Source organism: Sus scrofa, chromosome 1 (genome assembly GCF_054392235.1).
Source record: "Sus scrofa isolate SSC_HxYL_T2T_F1_AM1 chromosome 1, Sscrofa_HxYL_maternal_Yorkshire_Landrace_v2.0, whole genome shotgun sequence".
NCBI lineage: Eukaryota > Metazoa > Chordata > Mammalia > Artiodactyla > Suidae > Sus > Sus scrofa.
Window position 1 is genome coordinate 186,012,716 of NC_139383.1, and position 15,596 is coordinate 186,028,311.

At 34.8% G+C, this 15,596-nt stretch overlaps 1 protein-coding gene across 32 annotated transcripts in view; it reads left to right on the plus strand.

Annotated features, from left to right (window-relative positions):
* The window catches only part of TOGARAM1 (TOG array regulator of axonemal microtubules 1), a 75,847-nt gene that overhangs the window by 22,617 nt on the left and 37,634 nt on the right, over positions 1–15,596 (plus strand). For 11 of the 32 annotated variants that reach the window (XR_014818022.1, XR_014818024.1, XR_014818037.1 and 8 more), the window contains exons 4-8: positions 510–803; positions 2,216–2,478; positions 5,740–5,972; positions 9,253–9,353; positions 13,800–13,952. Coding sequence is in view for 18 of the 32 variants with exons in the window: in XM_005659921.4 (XP_005659978.1) it covers positions 510–803; positions 2,216–2,478; positions 5,740–5,972; positions 9,253–9,353; positions 13,800–13,952 (1,044 nt within the window). In the remaining 14 variants the exon portion in view is untranslated. Of the gene's footprint in view, positions 1–509; positions 804–2,215; positions 3,009–4,747; positions 6,581–8,132; positions 9,354–13,799; positions 13,953–14,915; positions 15,429–15,596 lie in introns of those variants that run through there. The other 21 variants (XR_014818041.1, XR_014818046.1, XR_014818019.1 and 18 more) reach the window with 8 other exon arrangements.

Below are 15,596 nucleotides of genomic sequence, written 5' to 3' on the forward strand. Positions count from 1 at the left end.
TAAGAATAGACCCAGATATACATATGGGTGGTTTATAGATGAAAGGGAAAGAATGGATGGTTCAAAAAGTGACATTAGGGAAGTTCCCATCCTGGCACAGTGGAAATGAGTCTGACCAGGAACCATGCGGTTTCAGGTTTGATCCCTGGCCTCAGTTAAGGATCCGGTGTTGCCATGAGCTGTTGTAGGTTGCAGACGCAACTCTGATGTAATGTTGCTGTGGCTGTGGCTGTGGCATAGGCCAGCAGCTCCAGTTCAACTCCTAGCCTGGGAATCTACATATGCCATGGGTACGGCCCTAAAAAGCCAAAGGAAAAAAAAAAAAAAAAGTGACGCTAGGAAAACTGTAATATCTATCTATATAGAACAAAGTTAAGTTAGGTGTTTTCCTCACACTGTACAAAAATATCAGTGTGTGAGTTGGCATTAAATACCTAAATGTGAAAAGCAAAACTTAAAACTCTTAGAAGATATATATAAATAAATAACATCCTCTTTTGTTTTAACAGTTTATGCCAGCCTAAATTCTGTCAGTAAGACACAGCAAACATTTGATAGTCAAACAGAACGTACTTCATCATACTCTGGTCCAAATCCAAATCCAGGAGCCTTCATTCTTCCATCATATCCTCTCTCATCACCTCGAACTAGTCCAAAGCACACATCTCTTACTGTGTCTCCAAAGAAGTCTCAAGATAATTCCGTTAATTTCTCAAATTCATGGCCTCTTAAAAGTTTTGAAGGACTTTCAAAGCCAAGTCCACAGAAAAAGCTTGTCAGCCAAAAATCATCTGACCCTACAGGTACATATGATGTTAAAAATACTTTGAATACTTTGTTCAAATTTATTTGTGTGTTTGAGTTATTACTTTGAAGTTAGGTTTGTTATAGGTTAACCACCACCACCCCCTGCCCCAGTCTTCTAAGGGCCGCACTTGTAGCATATGGAGGTTCCCAGGCTAGGGGTTGAATCAGAGCTATAGTTGCCGACCACAACCACAGTAACAGCCTCGCCAAATCTGAGCTGCATCTGCGACCTATACCACAGCTCACAGCAATGCCAGATCCTTAACCCACTGAGCAAGACCAGGGATCGAACCGAGCCCTCATGGATACTGGTTAGTTTCGTTAACCACTGAGCCACAACGTGAACTCCATAAATCTTTAAAAGCTGATAGATTGCATTTTATTTTTCTGAATTAGTAAACATTTAGGGAAATATTTAACAGAATGTTAAATAGATCAAATATGTATAAATTTTGAAAGTATTTCTTTATGTTTTCTTTTATTGCCACTCCAAAATCCTTTTTTGGAAGTAAACAAATAATAATGCTTTATAATGGACATGAGCATGAACAGCCTGAGAGCCTACTACAAGTTTTAGCTTTACAAATGTAAAATATCTTTTCTGTATTTACTGTAATTAATGTCTAGTATTTATTAAATATTTATTGATTGTATACTGTGTATTAAAATTATTTTGATGGGTTTTCTACTATTTGTTATTAGCTAAACTATACTTAACGATAGCCCACTCCAAAATCATCAAATTAACATGTAAGTTTATTCAAGACAGATTCAGCCTCAAAATAAAAAGTCTGTTAAAGGCAAAATATGTCCTGAATGGTTTCCTATCCCGTCTCGGAAATCAGATGTTTCACCCCTTAGCACGAACATTCTAGATTATAATCATAAAGTAAATTTATCGCATAGTCAGTCAATTTTATCACTTTCTCTTAACACTGAGCCTTCATTACCTTTTATTAATTTATTTCTATATTTGTCTTTCCTCCACAATCAGATATTGTATTGAAACATGAGAAATTACTCAGTTTGTCCTACCTAGTACCCAGAATTGCTTCTTTGCACCTAGTAGTCATTCAGATGTTGCTTACATAATTAAATCAAGCCGGAAAAGTTGCCCTTCTGCTTATGAAGGACTTGACTATACAAACATTAGTCATGATGACATGTGTGAAGATAGAAATTTCATTCAGTATATACGATTTTTATTTAATATAGAAGGATTTTTGATGGTTCATTTTTGTCATATTTGTTATGGGACACTGATACTTTTTATCTCATTTTGAGTAATAATCCTTATTTCTAATAAAATATAATGTGCTTTTTAAAAACAACTAATTGAAAATAGTTGTAATTTTAACTATAACTTCTCTGAAGTTGAAAAGAGGTAAAATATGTCTTTTTCATGCAGGAGAAAACTCTCAAGAAAAACCATCTCCAGTTCAACTTACACCTGCCTTGGTGAGATCACCATCATCTCGACGAGGCTTGAATGGGACCAAGCCTGTCCCTCCCATACCACGGGGAATCAGCCTTTTGCCTGATAAAGCTGATTTAATTACAGTGGGACCTAAAAAGAAAGAGCCTGATGATATTTGGAGGAGTGAAAAAGATAGTCTTACAATTGATCTTTCAGAATTAAATGTCAGAGATAAAGATTTGGATCAAGAAGAGGTTAGAACCAAATATTTTTAATAATTTTTAAATGCTTGTAATTGTCTATAATATCATAGTTTTTATCTAAGTAAAAATCAGGTACTTTTTATTCCAGAAAAACTCCACGTTTTCCTGGAATAAAAAGTTGTCTTATTTATAAAAATATTTTATGTTCATTATAGAAAATGTGGAAACTGTAGTGAAGTATTAGTAAGAAAATTCATCACACTAAATGCCACTACCCAGAATAATTTATCATTAGCACTTGAATGTCATTCCTTCCAGATTTCCTCTGTGCACATATTGTTCCTTTTTTAAAAATTTTTGCATTAGAGTATAGCTGACTTACAGTATTGTATCAATTTCTGCTGTATAGCAAAGTGACCCAGTCATACATATATATACATTCTTCCTTTTTAAATTAAGAGTGCATATAGTATACCTATGTGCTAACTCCTCCCAAATAAATACAGTTTGTCATATTTGTTTCCTACTTTTTGTTTTTTTGTCTTTTTAGGGCCACACCCACAGCACATGGAGGTTCCCAGGCTAGGAGTCGAATTGGAGCTATAGCCGCTGGCCTACACCATGGCCACAGCAACACCAGATCTGAGCCTGCAACCTATAACACAGCTCAGGGCAATACCGGATCCTTAACCCACTGAGCGAGGTCAGGGATTGAACCCTCATCCTCATGGATACTAGTCAGGTTCGTTAACCACTGAGCCACAACAGGAAGTCCTGTTTCCTACTTTTTTAATAAATGAAACATAGCATAGTTCCCTCCCCAATCCATTTCCTTTTTCTCCTTCACCAAAGGTAATTGCTATCACCATTAATTTGTGTCTTATCATTTTTGAGCTTTTTATATTGATATAGTATCATTTTGATGTTTTTATGAATAGTATGTTTATTTAATTGATTTTGGCTTATTTCTAGTCTTTTGCTATTGCAAACGATGCTTCAGTAAACATTCTTGAGCATGTCCCTTGTATATGTACAAGTTTACCTCTCTGAAATTGAGATCATATATCTGAATACCAAATCATTCCATTTACACCTTAAAAATGTTTATTGCCAGTATGGTAACTCTACATATTAATTATGCCAGAGAAGGAATGTGGCTGCTATATTTGGATTCAAAGCACTATTTCCACAGATACTACCTTTTTATCAGGTAGTATCTGATAAAAACTGAAAGTTTTGCTGATGTCAGGTTTAAAAAGTTTCAGGAGTTCCTGTCCTGGCTCAGTGGTTAACGAATCTGACTAGCATCCTTGAGGATGCAGGTTCGATCCCTGGCCTTGCTCAGTGGGTTAAGGATCTGGTGTTGCTGTGAGCTGTGGTGTAGGTCGCAGATGCAGCCAGGATGCTGTGTTGCTGTGGCTGTGGTGTAGGCTGTCAGCTTTAGCTCCGATTTGACTCCTAGCCTGGGAACCTATATATGCCACAGGTGCGGTCCTAAAAAAAAGCAAAAAAAAATAAAAATAAAAATAATAGTAAAAAGTGTTTTACATTAAATATGTAAACTGAAACACCTAATGATGATATTTTGTAGTTTTATTTTAGCCTATCTTTAAGATATAAGGCATCATGTATTGATAGTAATAAAAAAAATAAAGTTAATATTAATGCATATTCATTTTAAAAGTATTTATTTAATATTAAGCATATGTAAAACTAACTCATAAAGTACTGAAATTGGTACTTAATTAATTAATCATTCCAGCTTCTAACTGCTTACTAAATCTTTCCTTTTTTGTTTTTCATTTGTTTTTCCAATTGTATTATAATGATACTAAGAAGGAAATTTAGCTACAGGAAAGAAATTTATAAAAGAGGCATTTTCTTACATAACTCATAAATTTGACATGATCCTACATGTTTTTGTATTGTTTTTTATGATCATTTAAAAATAGCTTTTTCTTTTAGTAGGTAATTGAAATATAATTAATATATAATTAAGATTAATTATATAATTGTTGTAAATATAGGAGGATACTACTATTTTGGGATATTCAGCCTTCCATGGATTTACTAGGAAAGTAGCCACAGTATTGAATCAACCATTATAATTGTTATCATCAAAATGTAAGCAGAACACTGTATTCAAATGAGTATGGCAGTATTCTGATAAAACTATCCTTATGGACACTTAAATTTGAATTTTACAGAATGGTTATGTATTATGAAGTCTTTTGTTGATTTGTTTCTTTTTTCTTAATTTTATTTATTTTTCGTTTTTTTGTCTTGTAGGGCCACACCGGTGGCATATGGAGGTTCCCAGGCTAGGGATTGAATAGGAGCTGTAGCCACTGGCCTACGCCAGAGCCATAGCAGCTTGGTATCTGAGCCTCATCTGTGACCTACACCACAGCTCATGGCAATGCCAGATCCTTAACCCATTGAGTGAGGCCAGGGATCAAACCCTCATCCTCATGAATTCTAGTTGAGTTCATTAACCACTGAGCCACAATGGGAACTCCGATTCTTTTTCTCAACCATTTAAAAAAATGCAAAACTATTCCTCCCTCACAAAGCATTTAAAAACAGGGGTGGCCATAGTTTGCTGATCTCTGGCCTAAGCTATGCTGTCTCTCCATTAGTGAATAAGGAAGAATTATGATCCTGGTGGAGGAGACAAAAATAAAAAAATATAAAAATAAAAATATTTGTTTCTGACTTATTTGTTCAGATTCTGTTCCCAACCCAAATATATATAATCACAATTTCTACTCTGCATTTCTAAAAATATTTGTCTTCAGAAGTTACATACAGTTAATTATATATAAGTATTAGTAAGTAGGTTAATACTACTGTTTTGGAATCTATTATTCTCTGAACTCCAACACTGGCAAGCTTGATGTAAATTTCAAATTTTAGAAAACTGATAATCTTTTGTTAACCTTCAAGCTGAACTTCTAAATAGCCGCATCAGCACACTAATTGACCTCAACTCTGCTGTCTACCATCTGATTCAGTGATTCACTTCTTAAGTGAATTTTTACAACATATTAGTCATTTTGCTCAGTGCTGGCAATACCACAGTGAATAATATTTTCAGATCCTTCCTCTTAAGGGGCTTATAACCTAGGAGGTTGTTTATAAATACCAGAGTGATAAAATCTGTATTTATACTATGTACAGATACATTACATCCATTTTGTTAGTATTGAAGAGTGGCTAGCTAGATATGGTTAATGGAGTTTGAAAATCTAAGGATGGCTTTTACTTATATAATTATTTTGTAAAGTTAATTTTTTGTTTTTGTTTTTTAAGATGCAGAGCTCTCTTAGGTCCCTTCGTAACAGTGCAGCTAAGAAAAGAGCAAAACTGAGTGGCAGTACTTCTGATCTTGAAAGCCCTGATTCTGCAATTAAGCTCGACCTGACTGTGGACTCCCCATCTCGATCTTCCTCTCCAAACATCAGCTCATACAGTGAAAGTGGAGTTTACAGCCAGGAATCATTGACTTCATCTCTGTCGACAACTCCCCAGGGGAAGAGAATAATGTATTTTATTTTTTGACATGTTAAATGAATGCTTATTTATAATTTGTAGTCTGAAGCTCTAATGTATTTTTTAAAAAACTTTAAAGCCATTTATTGTCTAGCTTTTAAAATGTTGAAATACATTTAAGAGACAACACACAAGTTTACAGATACTACTTTGCTTGGATTTTGGAGTGGGAATAAAGAGAACACAGCCCCAACTGTAACCTCAGGCATCTAAATTAATATAAACCCCAGTCCCAAAGCCCCACCTATCCTTCTGCCTATCTAAGGTTTATCCTAGTATTTCTTGTCTGTTAGCTCTTTTCTGGATCATTGACTCTTTGGCAGTTGAACTACAGCTGATAATACTGACCTGCTGGTAATACTGACCTTCGGTTGATAATACTGCTTTTGTTTAAAACTCAGCACCACTTTCCCTTAATTTATGGACAAAATCCACTTGTTTTATATTTTGTTATTATCTCATGGGAGCTTAGGACTTCATGCATAACTTTTACAGCCCTCCCAGTAGTTTCCTTACTGCTAGAATTAGAGTCTGGTCACCTCCTACACTGACAGAATTATTTTCCAGCATAGCAAATTTTTTTTTTTTTTTAGGGCTGCACGCATGACATATGGAGGTTCCTCAGGCTAGGGGTTGAATCGGAGCTGCAGCTGCCAGATTATGCCACAGCAACAGCAATGTCAGATCCAAGCCGAATCTGCAGCCTATGCCACAGCTCACGGCAATGCTGGATTCTTAGCCACAGAGCAAGTCCAAGGATCAAACCCACATCCTCATGATTACTGGTCGGGTTCATTACCGCTGAGCTATGACGGAAACTCCTTCAGCATAGCACTTTCCCATATTGCCTAAATAACCTCTAGATCTTAAACAGTGATCCTACCTTGATTTCTGAAAAACCTCTGTGACCTTATTCTAGAATTTTGGGAAATACTTTTCCTCTTTATTTTAGATGAAAACATAAGAGTAGAATTGCTCAGTATTGGATAAATGGATATTTAACTTTTTAAATAACTCCTGAACAATAATTCTAAGATTTGTGCAGTTTTACCATCCCCCCAGCATTGTATGAGAGTTCCAGCTGTTTCACATCCTTATTAACATACAGTGCTGCCAGTCTTTTTAATTTCATTTTTCTTCAATTGTATTGTTACCATATATAGCTATTAGAAGTAAATATTTACTTTTAAATTATTTTCAGAGTTGTCTTGTGGTGTGGCGGGATAAGGATCCGCCATTGTTGCTTCACCATCTTGGGTCACTGCTGTGGCATAGATTCAGTTCCTGGCCCAGGAGCTTCCATGTGCCATAAAGGCAATGAGGAAAAAAAAAAAATTATTTTCATTTAAGTAAGCTAGAATGTAGGTAGAGATTACATAATCCATGGAGAGAGGATGTTCTATTAACATTAACAGAAAAGGGTATTTTATTTCCACGGTTCTTAGAATTAAACCGAATTTTTGTGTCACATTGTGAGAGGTTTGTCTCATCTCACATTTTTAACTTAAATAGTAGCTTATTTTGCAGTTGCAAATTTTTTCTAACTGGAAATTCCTTCGTTGTAATTACCTAGGTGGCATAATGCAGCATAGTTACAAAATGTCTTTGGAATGTCTACCTGGGCCAATGAAGTGATTATGTTTATATTAAGTTACCAGACATTTTTAAATATATTTTTTTATCTTTTTTTTTTTTTTAGCTGCATCTAGGTCATGTATAAGTTCCTGGGCCAGGGATGAAACCTGTGCCACAGCAGCAACCCAAGCCACTACAGTGACAGCCAGATCCAGATCCCTAACCCACTGTGCCACAAGAGGGCTCCTAAAAATTTATATATTTATCTCTTAGACCTAAAAGTTTTTCTTTGTTTTCCATGAATGTAAAATTTTATGCTATATACACTTGTAGTTTCGAGATTCTGTAAGTGCTTTGAAACATAATTGGGAAGAAATCCTTATGACACTTAGAATTCACTATTTCTGGGGGTTCCCGTCGTGGCTCAGTGGTTAACTAGCATCCGTGAGGACGCAGGTTCCATCCCTGGCCTCGCTTAGCGGGTTAAGGATACAGCATTGCCATGAGCTGTGGTGTAGGTGGCAGATGCGGCTCGGATCCTGGGTTGCTATGGCTGTGGTATAGGCCAGCAGCTACAGCTCCAGTTCGACCCCTAGCCTGAGAACCTTCATATGCCATGGGTGTGGCCCTAAAAAGACAAAAAAAAAAATTCTGATACTGACTCATAAAGTTATTCTCTTCTGCTACTGACCCATAAAGTTACTCTCTTCGAATATTGAACTCTGTGAGAAGAGAGTTCAGCATACTCTCATATATAGACTGAATTGTCTTTAATGAATTTAATATTTCCAAATTTAGTTTTATTAGCTTAGGAGCAATGATTCTCAACCAGCTTGCATTCTGCCTTAAGAATCATGGCCAAAAAAAGTTGCTACCTCTTCATTCAGGGCTTTCATTATTACGTGATTGGGAAGGAAAAATTACTGAGAACCATTTTTCTAGCGGCTGAAGAATTTTCTTTCATCCAAGTCAAATACACTTAGTACAAATGTAAATTGATACTCATCTATTTTAGATAAATTACTCTTAAAATATTTAACATTAATTTCTTACTAGGCCAGTTAACAAGTATGCTTACCCAACTACTAAGAATTGTACTCCTTTGTAAAATTTCAATTCTTTATAATATCCATCACTGACTTACTGGCATTCTAGCACTTACGGATTTAAAACATTTCCCTTACATACAGACTTAATGTTCTTCAGTTTGCTTTCTTTGTGAAATAAGACCTATAGGTCTTTATAATAAAGTCAGGAAAGTACAACAAAAAATAGTCCAAAAAGAAAGCAGCATTTGCTAAACTCACTTATTGCTGATGTCTTTAATAATACAGTTAAATTTCTATTTTTATATTATTTATGAAGATAGGTGGTATACTAGATAATTAGAATCATTTAGCTTTATTTTGTAGTGGACTATCTCTGGATCAGTGTTATTGTTGTTGGTTTTACCCAAAGAAGGATTATATGGCACAATTTTCATTTCCTTTAGTAATCCTTTCATGAATAATTAAGGATTGACCATATGTTGAAAAGGTTCAAAGTTCAAAAATTGACTAGGAATGTCAATTAGAAATATTCTTAGCCATAAGAATTGCTGCCTTATTAAGTTTGTGAGTTAATAAAATTATATGATATGAAAATGTTGAATAACTCTAGATCTTAAATGTTTATCAAAATTACTTTATTTCATTTTAGGTCAGACGTATTTCCAACATTCGGATCAAAACCTTGTCCAACAAGACTTTCTTCTGCAAAGAATAAGAACTCTCAGATAGCTGAACAAAGCCCTGGTGCAGGTAATTTATGACCGTTTTATATATATGTTTTATAGAGAGTATACTTTATTTATTTGTTTGTTTGTTTTTCTTTTTTGGCCTCACCCACAGCATATGGAAGTTCCCAGGCCAGGGGTCTGATCTGAGCCACTGCTGTGACCTATGCCACAGCTGCAGCAATGCTGGATCCTTAGGCCACTGCATCAGGCTGGGAGTCAAACCATTGCCTCCACAGACAAGCCAGATCATTAACCCACTGCAACGCAATGGGAACTCCAAAAGTATGATTTTTAAATGATATAAAAATGGTAAAGAGTTCCCCTCATGGCTCAGTGGGTTAAGTATCTGGCATTGTCACTTCTGTGGCTCTGGTTACAGCTGTGGCACAGGGTCGATCCCTAGCCTGGGAACCTCCACATGCCATGGGCATTACCAAAAAAAAAGATAGCAAATGCATCTCAGATTTAGAATTTTTGTAATTACCAACTAAGAGGAATCATCTTTTTACTCCTTAAAAGGCTATTTTGACAAGAATAAATATTGTAGTATTCTTGGAAGAAGAAATACTTAACTGAATAATTGATTCCCTCTTTAAGTCCATAGGTTACCCATGCCTGGCTCCCACACCAAGACATTTTGATTTAATAGATAATAGAATGTAACCTGGCCATCAGAGTTTTTGATGAATCTAGGTGATTCTAACGTGTAACATACTTTAGGAACTACCACAAAAGACAATTTCTTTTAATAATAATATTTAACTAGTGTTTCTTGTGTAAGAATTTTGCAAACTCGAAGTTCCTGTTGTGGCTCAGTAGGTTAAAGACCTGACATTGTCTATGTGAGGATGTGGGTTTGACCCCTGGCCTGTCACAATAGGTTAAGGATCCGATGTCGCGTTAAGCTATGGTGTAAGTTGCACATGCAGCTTGGATCCAGTGTTGCCATGGCTGTGGCACAGGCACCAGCTGCAGCTCCAATTCGACTCCTGGCCCTGGAATTTCCGTATGCTATAGGTGCAGCCGTAAAAAGAAAAGAATGAAAAAGGAATTTTGCAAACTAACCTGCAAGTCATGAATTTATAATATTAGCTTTCAGAAAATAGATTTAGTAATTAATAATAGATTAGAAAAATATTTGGATTCTGATCAATTTAGGAATGGAATTACATGTGTTCTTTATGATTAGTAAACCTGTATTGAATTATGAAGTAATTGTAACAACTTGGATTATGATATTTGTTTTCACATGATCCCCATGTAAAAAGCCCTTACAGAGTTTCCTTGTGCAACAGCAGATTAAAGATCTGGTGTTGTCACTGCAGCAGCTTGGGTCACTGCTGTGGCAGGAGTTTGATCCCTGACCCGGGAACACTCACATGCTACAGGCACAGCCATAAGAAAGAGTCCTTATAACCTTAAGGCTACTTTACCTTACACCATAATTACCTTCCTGAAAAGCTCTGTGTTTATCTGTTTGCTATTCTTAAATTTCTTTCTCCTAAATGAGTCTTAACTTCATCTCTCTTTCTCTTTTGAATTTCATCTCTTTTTAATTCCCATTGTCACTCTTACTCATTTTTTACCTAGCTATCTAACATTTCTCTCCATCTTCAGTCACATTCACTCACAATGTATTCCCCATAATGCAAGCCTGACTATATTGCCCAGCCTAAATTTACTCAGGACATTCTTCCATGATATGGCCCCTGTCAACCTCTCCAGTCTCATTTTCACTTCCTGCTTTATATCTTGTGATCCAGTGAAATCAGACCACCTTCACTACCAGTTCCTATCTCTCTGCAATTACACATACTATTTATTCTGTATGAAATCTTGAATCCACACCACACCCCATTCAGCTGTAAAAAAAAAAAAACTCAGTTGCTTCCTCTGAGAAGCCTTCCCAATTCATAAATAAAGTTGATTATCACCTCTTTTGTAATAGCATTATATTTTACACTGAAATTTTTATAGTGGTATTGTAATTATTTTACTTTTTTGGACTCTCAGTTTCTTGATTGAGGCAGAGATTATTTACCCTTGATTACCACCAAATGCCTGACATAATTTTGCCTGATACATTGGCTTCCAAAAGCTTATGCGTTCCACTAAGGGATAGTAGTTCTACTACGCACAGGAAGCTGCTGTATATGTGCTTTGGAGTCTGAAAGACACCAGCTGGAATCCTAGTTTGATATTTATTAACATAAATAACACTATCTCCATGCACGTTACTTAATTGCTTTGAAACTCATTTCCCTCATCTAGTAACATAAACCTTGAAAAGGGTAGTGAAGATCTAAGTATGTGACATACATAAAGCACCTAGTGGGAACTTGGTAAGTATCTGTTTTCCTAAAGGGGAGGATGCAAAGAAATGTAATACGTAAACTGATTCTTTAATTCTTTTTAAGACTGATCATCCTAATTATTTATTACTTTACAAATAAATATATAATTTTGAAGAGACAGGTTATTGGCAGGTTGTAGTATCTAGTTAAAAATGGAACCTTCTTTTGGAAGAATATCCTTGGAATTAGAAAAGAATAAATTTGGAAAATTGAGATTTGAGATTCTGACTCTAGACTCTGACTCTAGTTATATGACCTTATGTTTAAGGTCAAAACTTAAGTCGTTTAAGTTTTAGTGGAGTGATAGTTCTTATAATACATGCGTTTGTGTACAATATTCAGTGTTTCCCAAACTTGTCTAATATGCAGTGTTTTGCAAGTTTGCCTAATCCTAGGAATCACCAGGGTTGCCTATAACATAGATTCTGGGGCCTCACCTTATGCCTACTGAATGAATCTTTAGAGTTAGAAATCTCTATTTTTCACAAGTAACTTAGGTATTTATAAGATCAAGTTTTAGAAATACTATTATTACATTTACTGTAAGATATTCTTGGTTAGATTTAATATGCTTCCAAAATGTTAAGTTGCTAATTGTTTAGAATTTTATAAATTTGGATTTATATTTTTTTCTTGATGTAGGATAGGGTTTGTTTTGTTTTTAGTAAGCAAGCAAGTTCTCCAGTTTATTGTTTAATTGGTAAAACACAAAAATGATAATGCTTAAAATAAAGACTCTGAAGATAAAAGTAAAAATAATTATATAAAAATTATAAATGCACCTTGTCTTTATAATAGCATTTCCATTAAAGATCTCCTCATAGATCTCACCACTACCTGTTATAGCACATTGTGCTAAATTTCCTGGATGATGTTATAGTTAACTTTTTTCCTGTAGCTTTAGATCAGTATTAGCTATTAGTAGAAAGCAGTACTTAAAGTACAAGAAGAACTTATGAAGCTTATTTTATGAATTAACTATCAAAACTAAGAAGAATTTAAACAGATATCCATGTTACTCCCAGAAGATCTGTATCATTCAATATCAGATTTTTTTAAGTAGTTCTCAATGAACTCTTAGTGCCATTTACTCTGCAGTACTCTTCTAGCCCAGCTGCCAGCAGCCACCTGCTCTTCTCACTATCCTGTTTTTATTAAAATACCCTCAACAGTATTAAAAACCTATTGTTATTGCTTAATGGTTTACATAGCAGCTATATGTAAAAATGGATGGTGACTCAAATATATATTGGCTAGGGTTTTCTGTTTAGTAGTTTTGTGGTTTTAATAGCTGATAAGTATTATTAATATAGGGTGTTCAATTTTAACTTCCCAGTGTAGATTAAAATGTTTGTATTAATTAAAAGGAGGCCTAATTTAGGGTTTGATTTGTTTTACTTTGAAATAGGAACACAACTTTTGGGTATTCATGGTATGCTCGTCACTTTACACGTTTATGTGGTGTGCTAAGCCCTTTACATTTTCTTCATTTAATTCTCATAATAGTTCTGTAAGAGGTATTACTATTATCCCCATTTTACAAGTAAGGTTAACTATCTTGACCAATTTCTGTCACCAGTTTAAGTATTTGTCCCATAATTTAAAGCCAGGAAGCATGATTTCACATTCTAAACTCCCTTGCAGTGTAGTTTACTGCCTCACCAGCAAGACCATGAGAATGGGAGAAAAAAAAGAAATGGAAAATATAGGTATTTCTCAGGAAACAGTTGTAAAATTCTAGATTTAAAATATATTTGTTTTGCTATAAAGTGTAAGATTTCATTTAAACATTAAATGTCTCTCATTTTAAAAATTTGTGTTTATCTCTTTCAAATATTAAATTTTGTATTTAATTATAATTGTAAAGCCTGTTTTATAAAATGTTGTAGTATAGCTATGTGTTCTTATCTGCTAGTAAAGTAAAAAAATACTACAAAATTTAAATGAGATAAAACTTTAAAAAAAATACTGTTATGTTATAATTTCTAACATTATATTATTCACACCTTTTAAAAAGGTTAGAAACCAAGATAGATTTAGAGGGGAGATATGTACCTACCTATGGTATTACCTGCATCATTCAAATAAATATTTTTATGTATTTTATTTTATAGGGATTACAATATCCAGTGTAAGCGTAATTGGTCAACGTATGAACTATGGGTTTGGATGTGGTGATTTTGAAGATGATAGGTCACATGACATTTCACCTAGTGTTTTAAAAATACAAAATAAGGAACACCCAAGACATTATAAGCATACAAAAGGTTAGTAAATTTCATGACAAGTTCGCTTTTAAGATTGAGCGTCTCTGAATTAGACTCTTCCATAAGCATGCCAATAAAGAGAAATTAATTGTGACCTCTCAGCTTTGAGACTTTTCTTCTTACCCTTCTGCTGATGTGTTGTTTAAATAATTTTGCCCAGTAGGAGAACACCAAAGTTCCTGTATTGGTTTATGGGTTTGTCTGAGGAACCAGTGCAGGAAAGCTGTTGCCCAGAAGGTTAAAACTAGGGAATCCCTGCTGACCCCTACCTCCAGGATACACACACACTAATTTTTTTAATAAGACATTTTACCATTAAAATGAGGTGAAGTCATGTGAGTAAATGACTTCCAGGTGCATGTTTAGGTTGTAACCAAGGAGTAAAACTGAAAACAGCGATGTAATTTCTCTGTGGTGGAGCCTGGGAAGTTTCTTTGTTATCACTAACTGTTAACAACTGAGTTCAAAGCAGCACTTCTGTGACTTTTCTGTTTATTCAGCAGTCGTACTACAGCTGCATTTAAAAATGTTTCCCTTAGGGTAAAGAAGTGATCTTGAAGGTAGAAATATTAAAATAGAGTAATTAAAAGTCACATGTATTTAAGCATTATAATCTACCAGTAAATGTAAGGAGCTATCATTTTTTGTGTTTGGCAACCTTGATTGTAATAAGGACAACTTTATTGTTCCTGATCATCTTCAGTCACATATGTGCAGGCAGTCAGACATTTTAAGATGTATTTTTTTTAATGAAAATGCAAATGAATGGGAGAGAACATGATTAGAAACTGTTTCTTAAAATTTTTTTGTAAATTTCTTAAAATTTAATTCATGATGTAATTCAGTATCTGTTCTTTTTGGAAGAGTTCAGTTGTCCATTATTTTTACAAAAGAGAATGACAGGTTTTTTTCATGTTTACTTACATATTTTATTTTATTTTAATTTGTCTTTTGTCTTTTTAGGGCCACACCCACCACCGCATATGGAGGTTCCCACGCTAGGGATCCGATTGGAGCTGCAAATGTAGGCCTGCGCCACAGCCGCAGCAACACTAGATCTGAGCCGCATCTGTGACCTACACCATAACTCACGGCAATGCTGGATCCTAAACCCACTGAGCAGGGCCAGAGATCAAATCCACAACCTCATGGTTCCTAGTCGGATTCGTTTCTGCTGCGCCTCGACAGGAACTCCATATTTTTCTTAAGTTAAAAAAAAAATCAAATACAGAAATACTTTTCTTCCAAAAGGTAATATAATTTGTTTTTAATTATTTTCAAATAATTGCTGAACGTATTCACTTACTGCTAGTGACATTTTTTTATTTTTTGGACAGTCAAATCATAAAAATCTTTTATCTTGGATCAACAGTTAATTCTACTCAAGAAAATTACTTCACATTCACTCTTCCAACTCTAAACCTAACATCTACTAGAACTGTCTGGTGAATGAGAATAAAAATGTTCAAAACCAAATTTATTTTTCAGAACTGCTTTGTTACCTATTTTTATCAGTAGCATTATCATTTTCCTAGTTTTGGAGACTTAAAACTTTAGAGTCATCTTCTCTACTTCTCCTTACTCTTCAAGTTCAGGCAGTAAACTATCCTTCTTGGTTTACTTTGGGTCTTCATTATTTCTTCC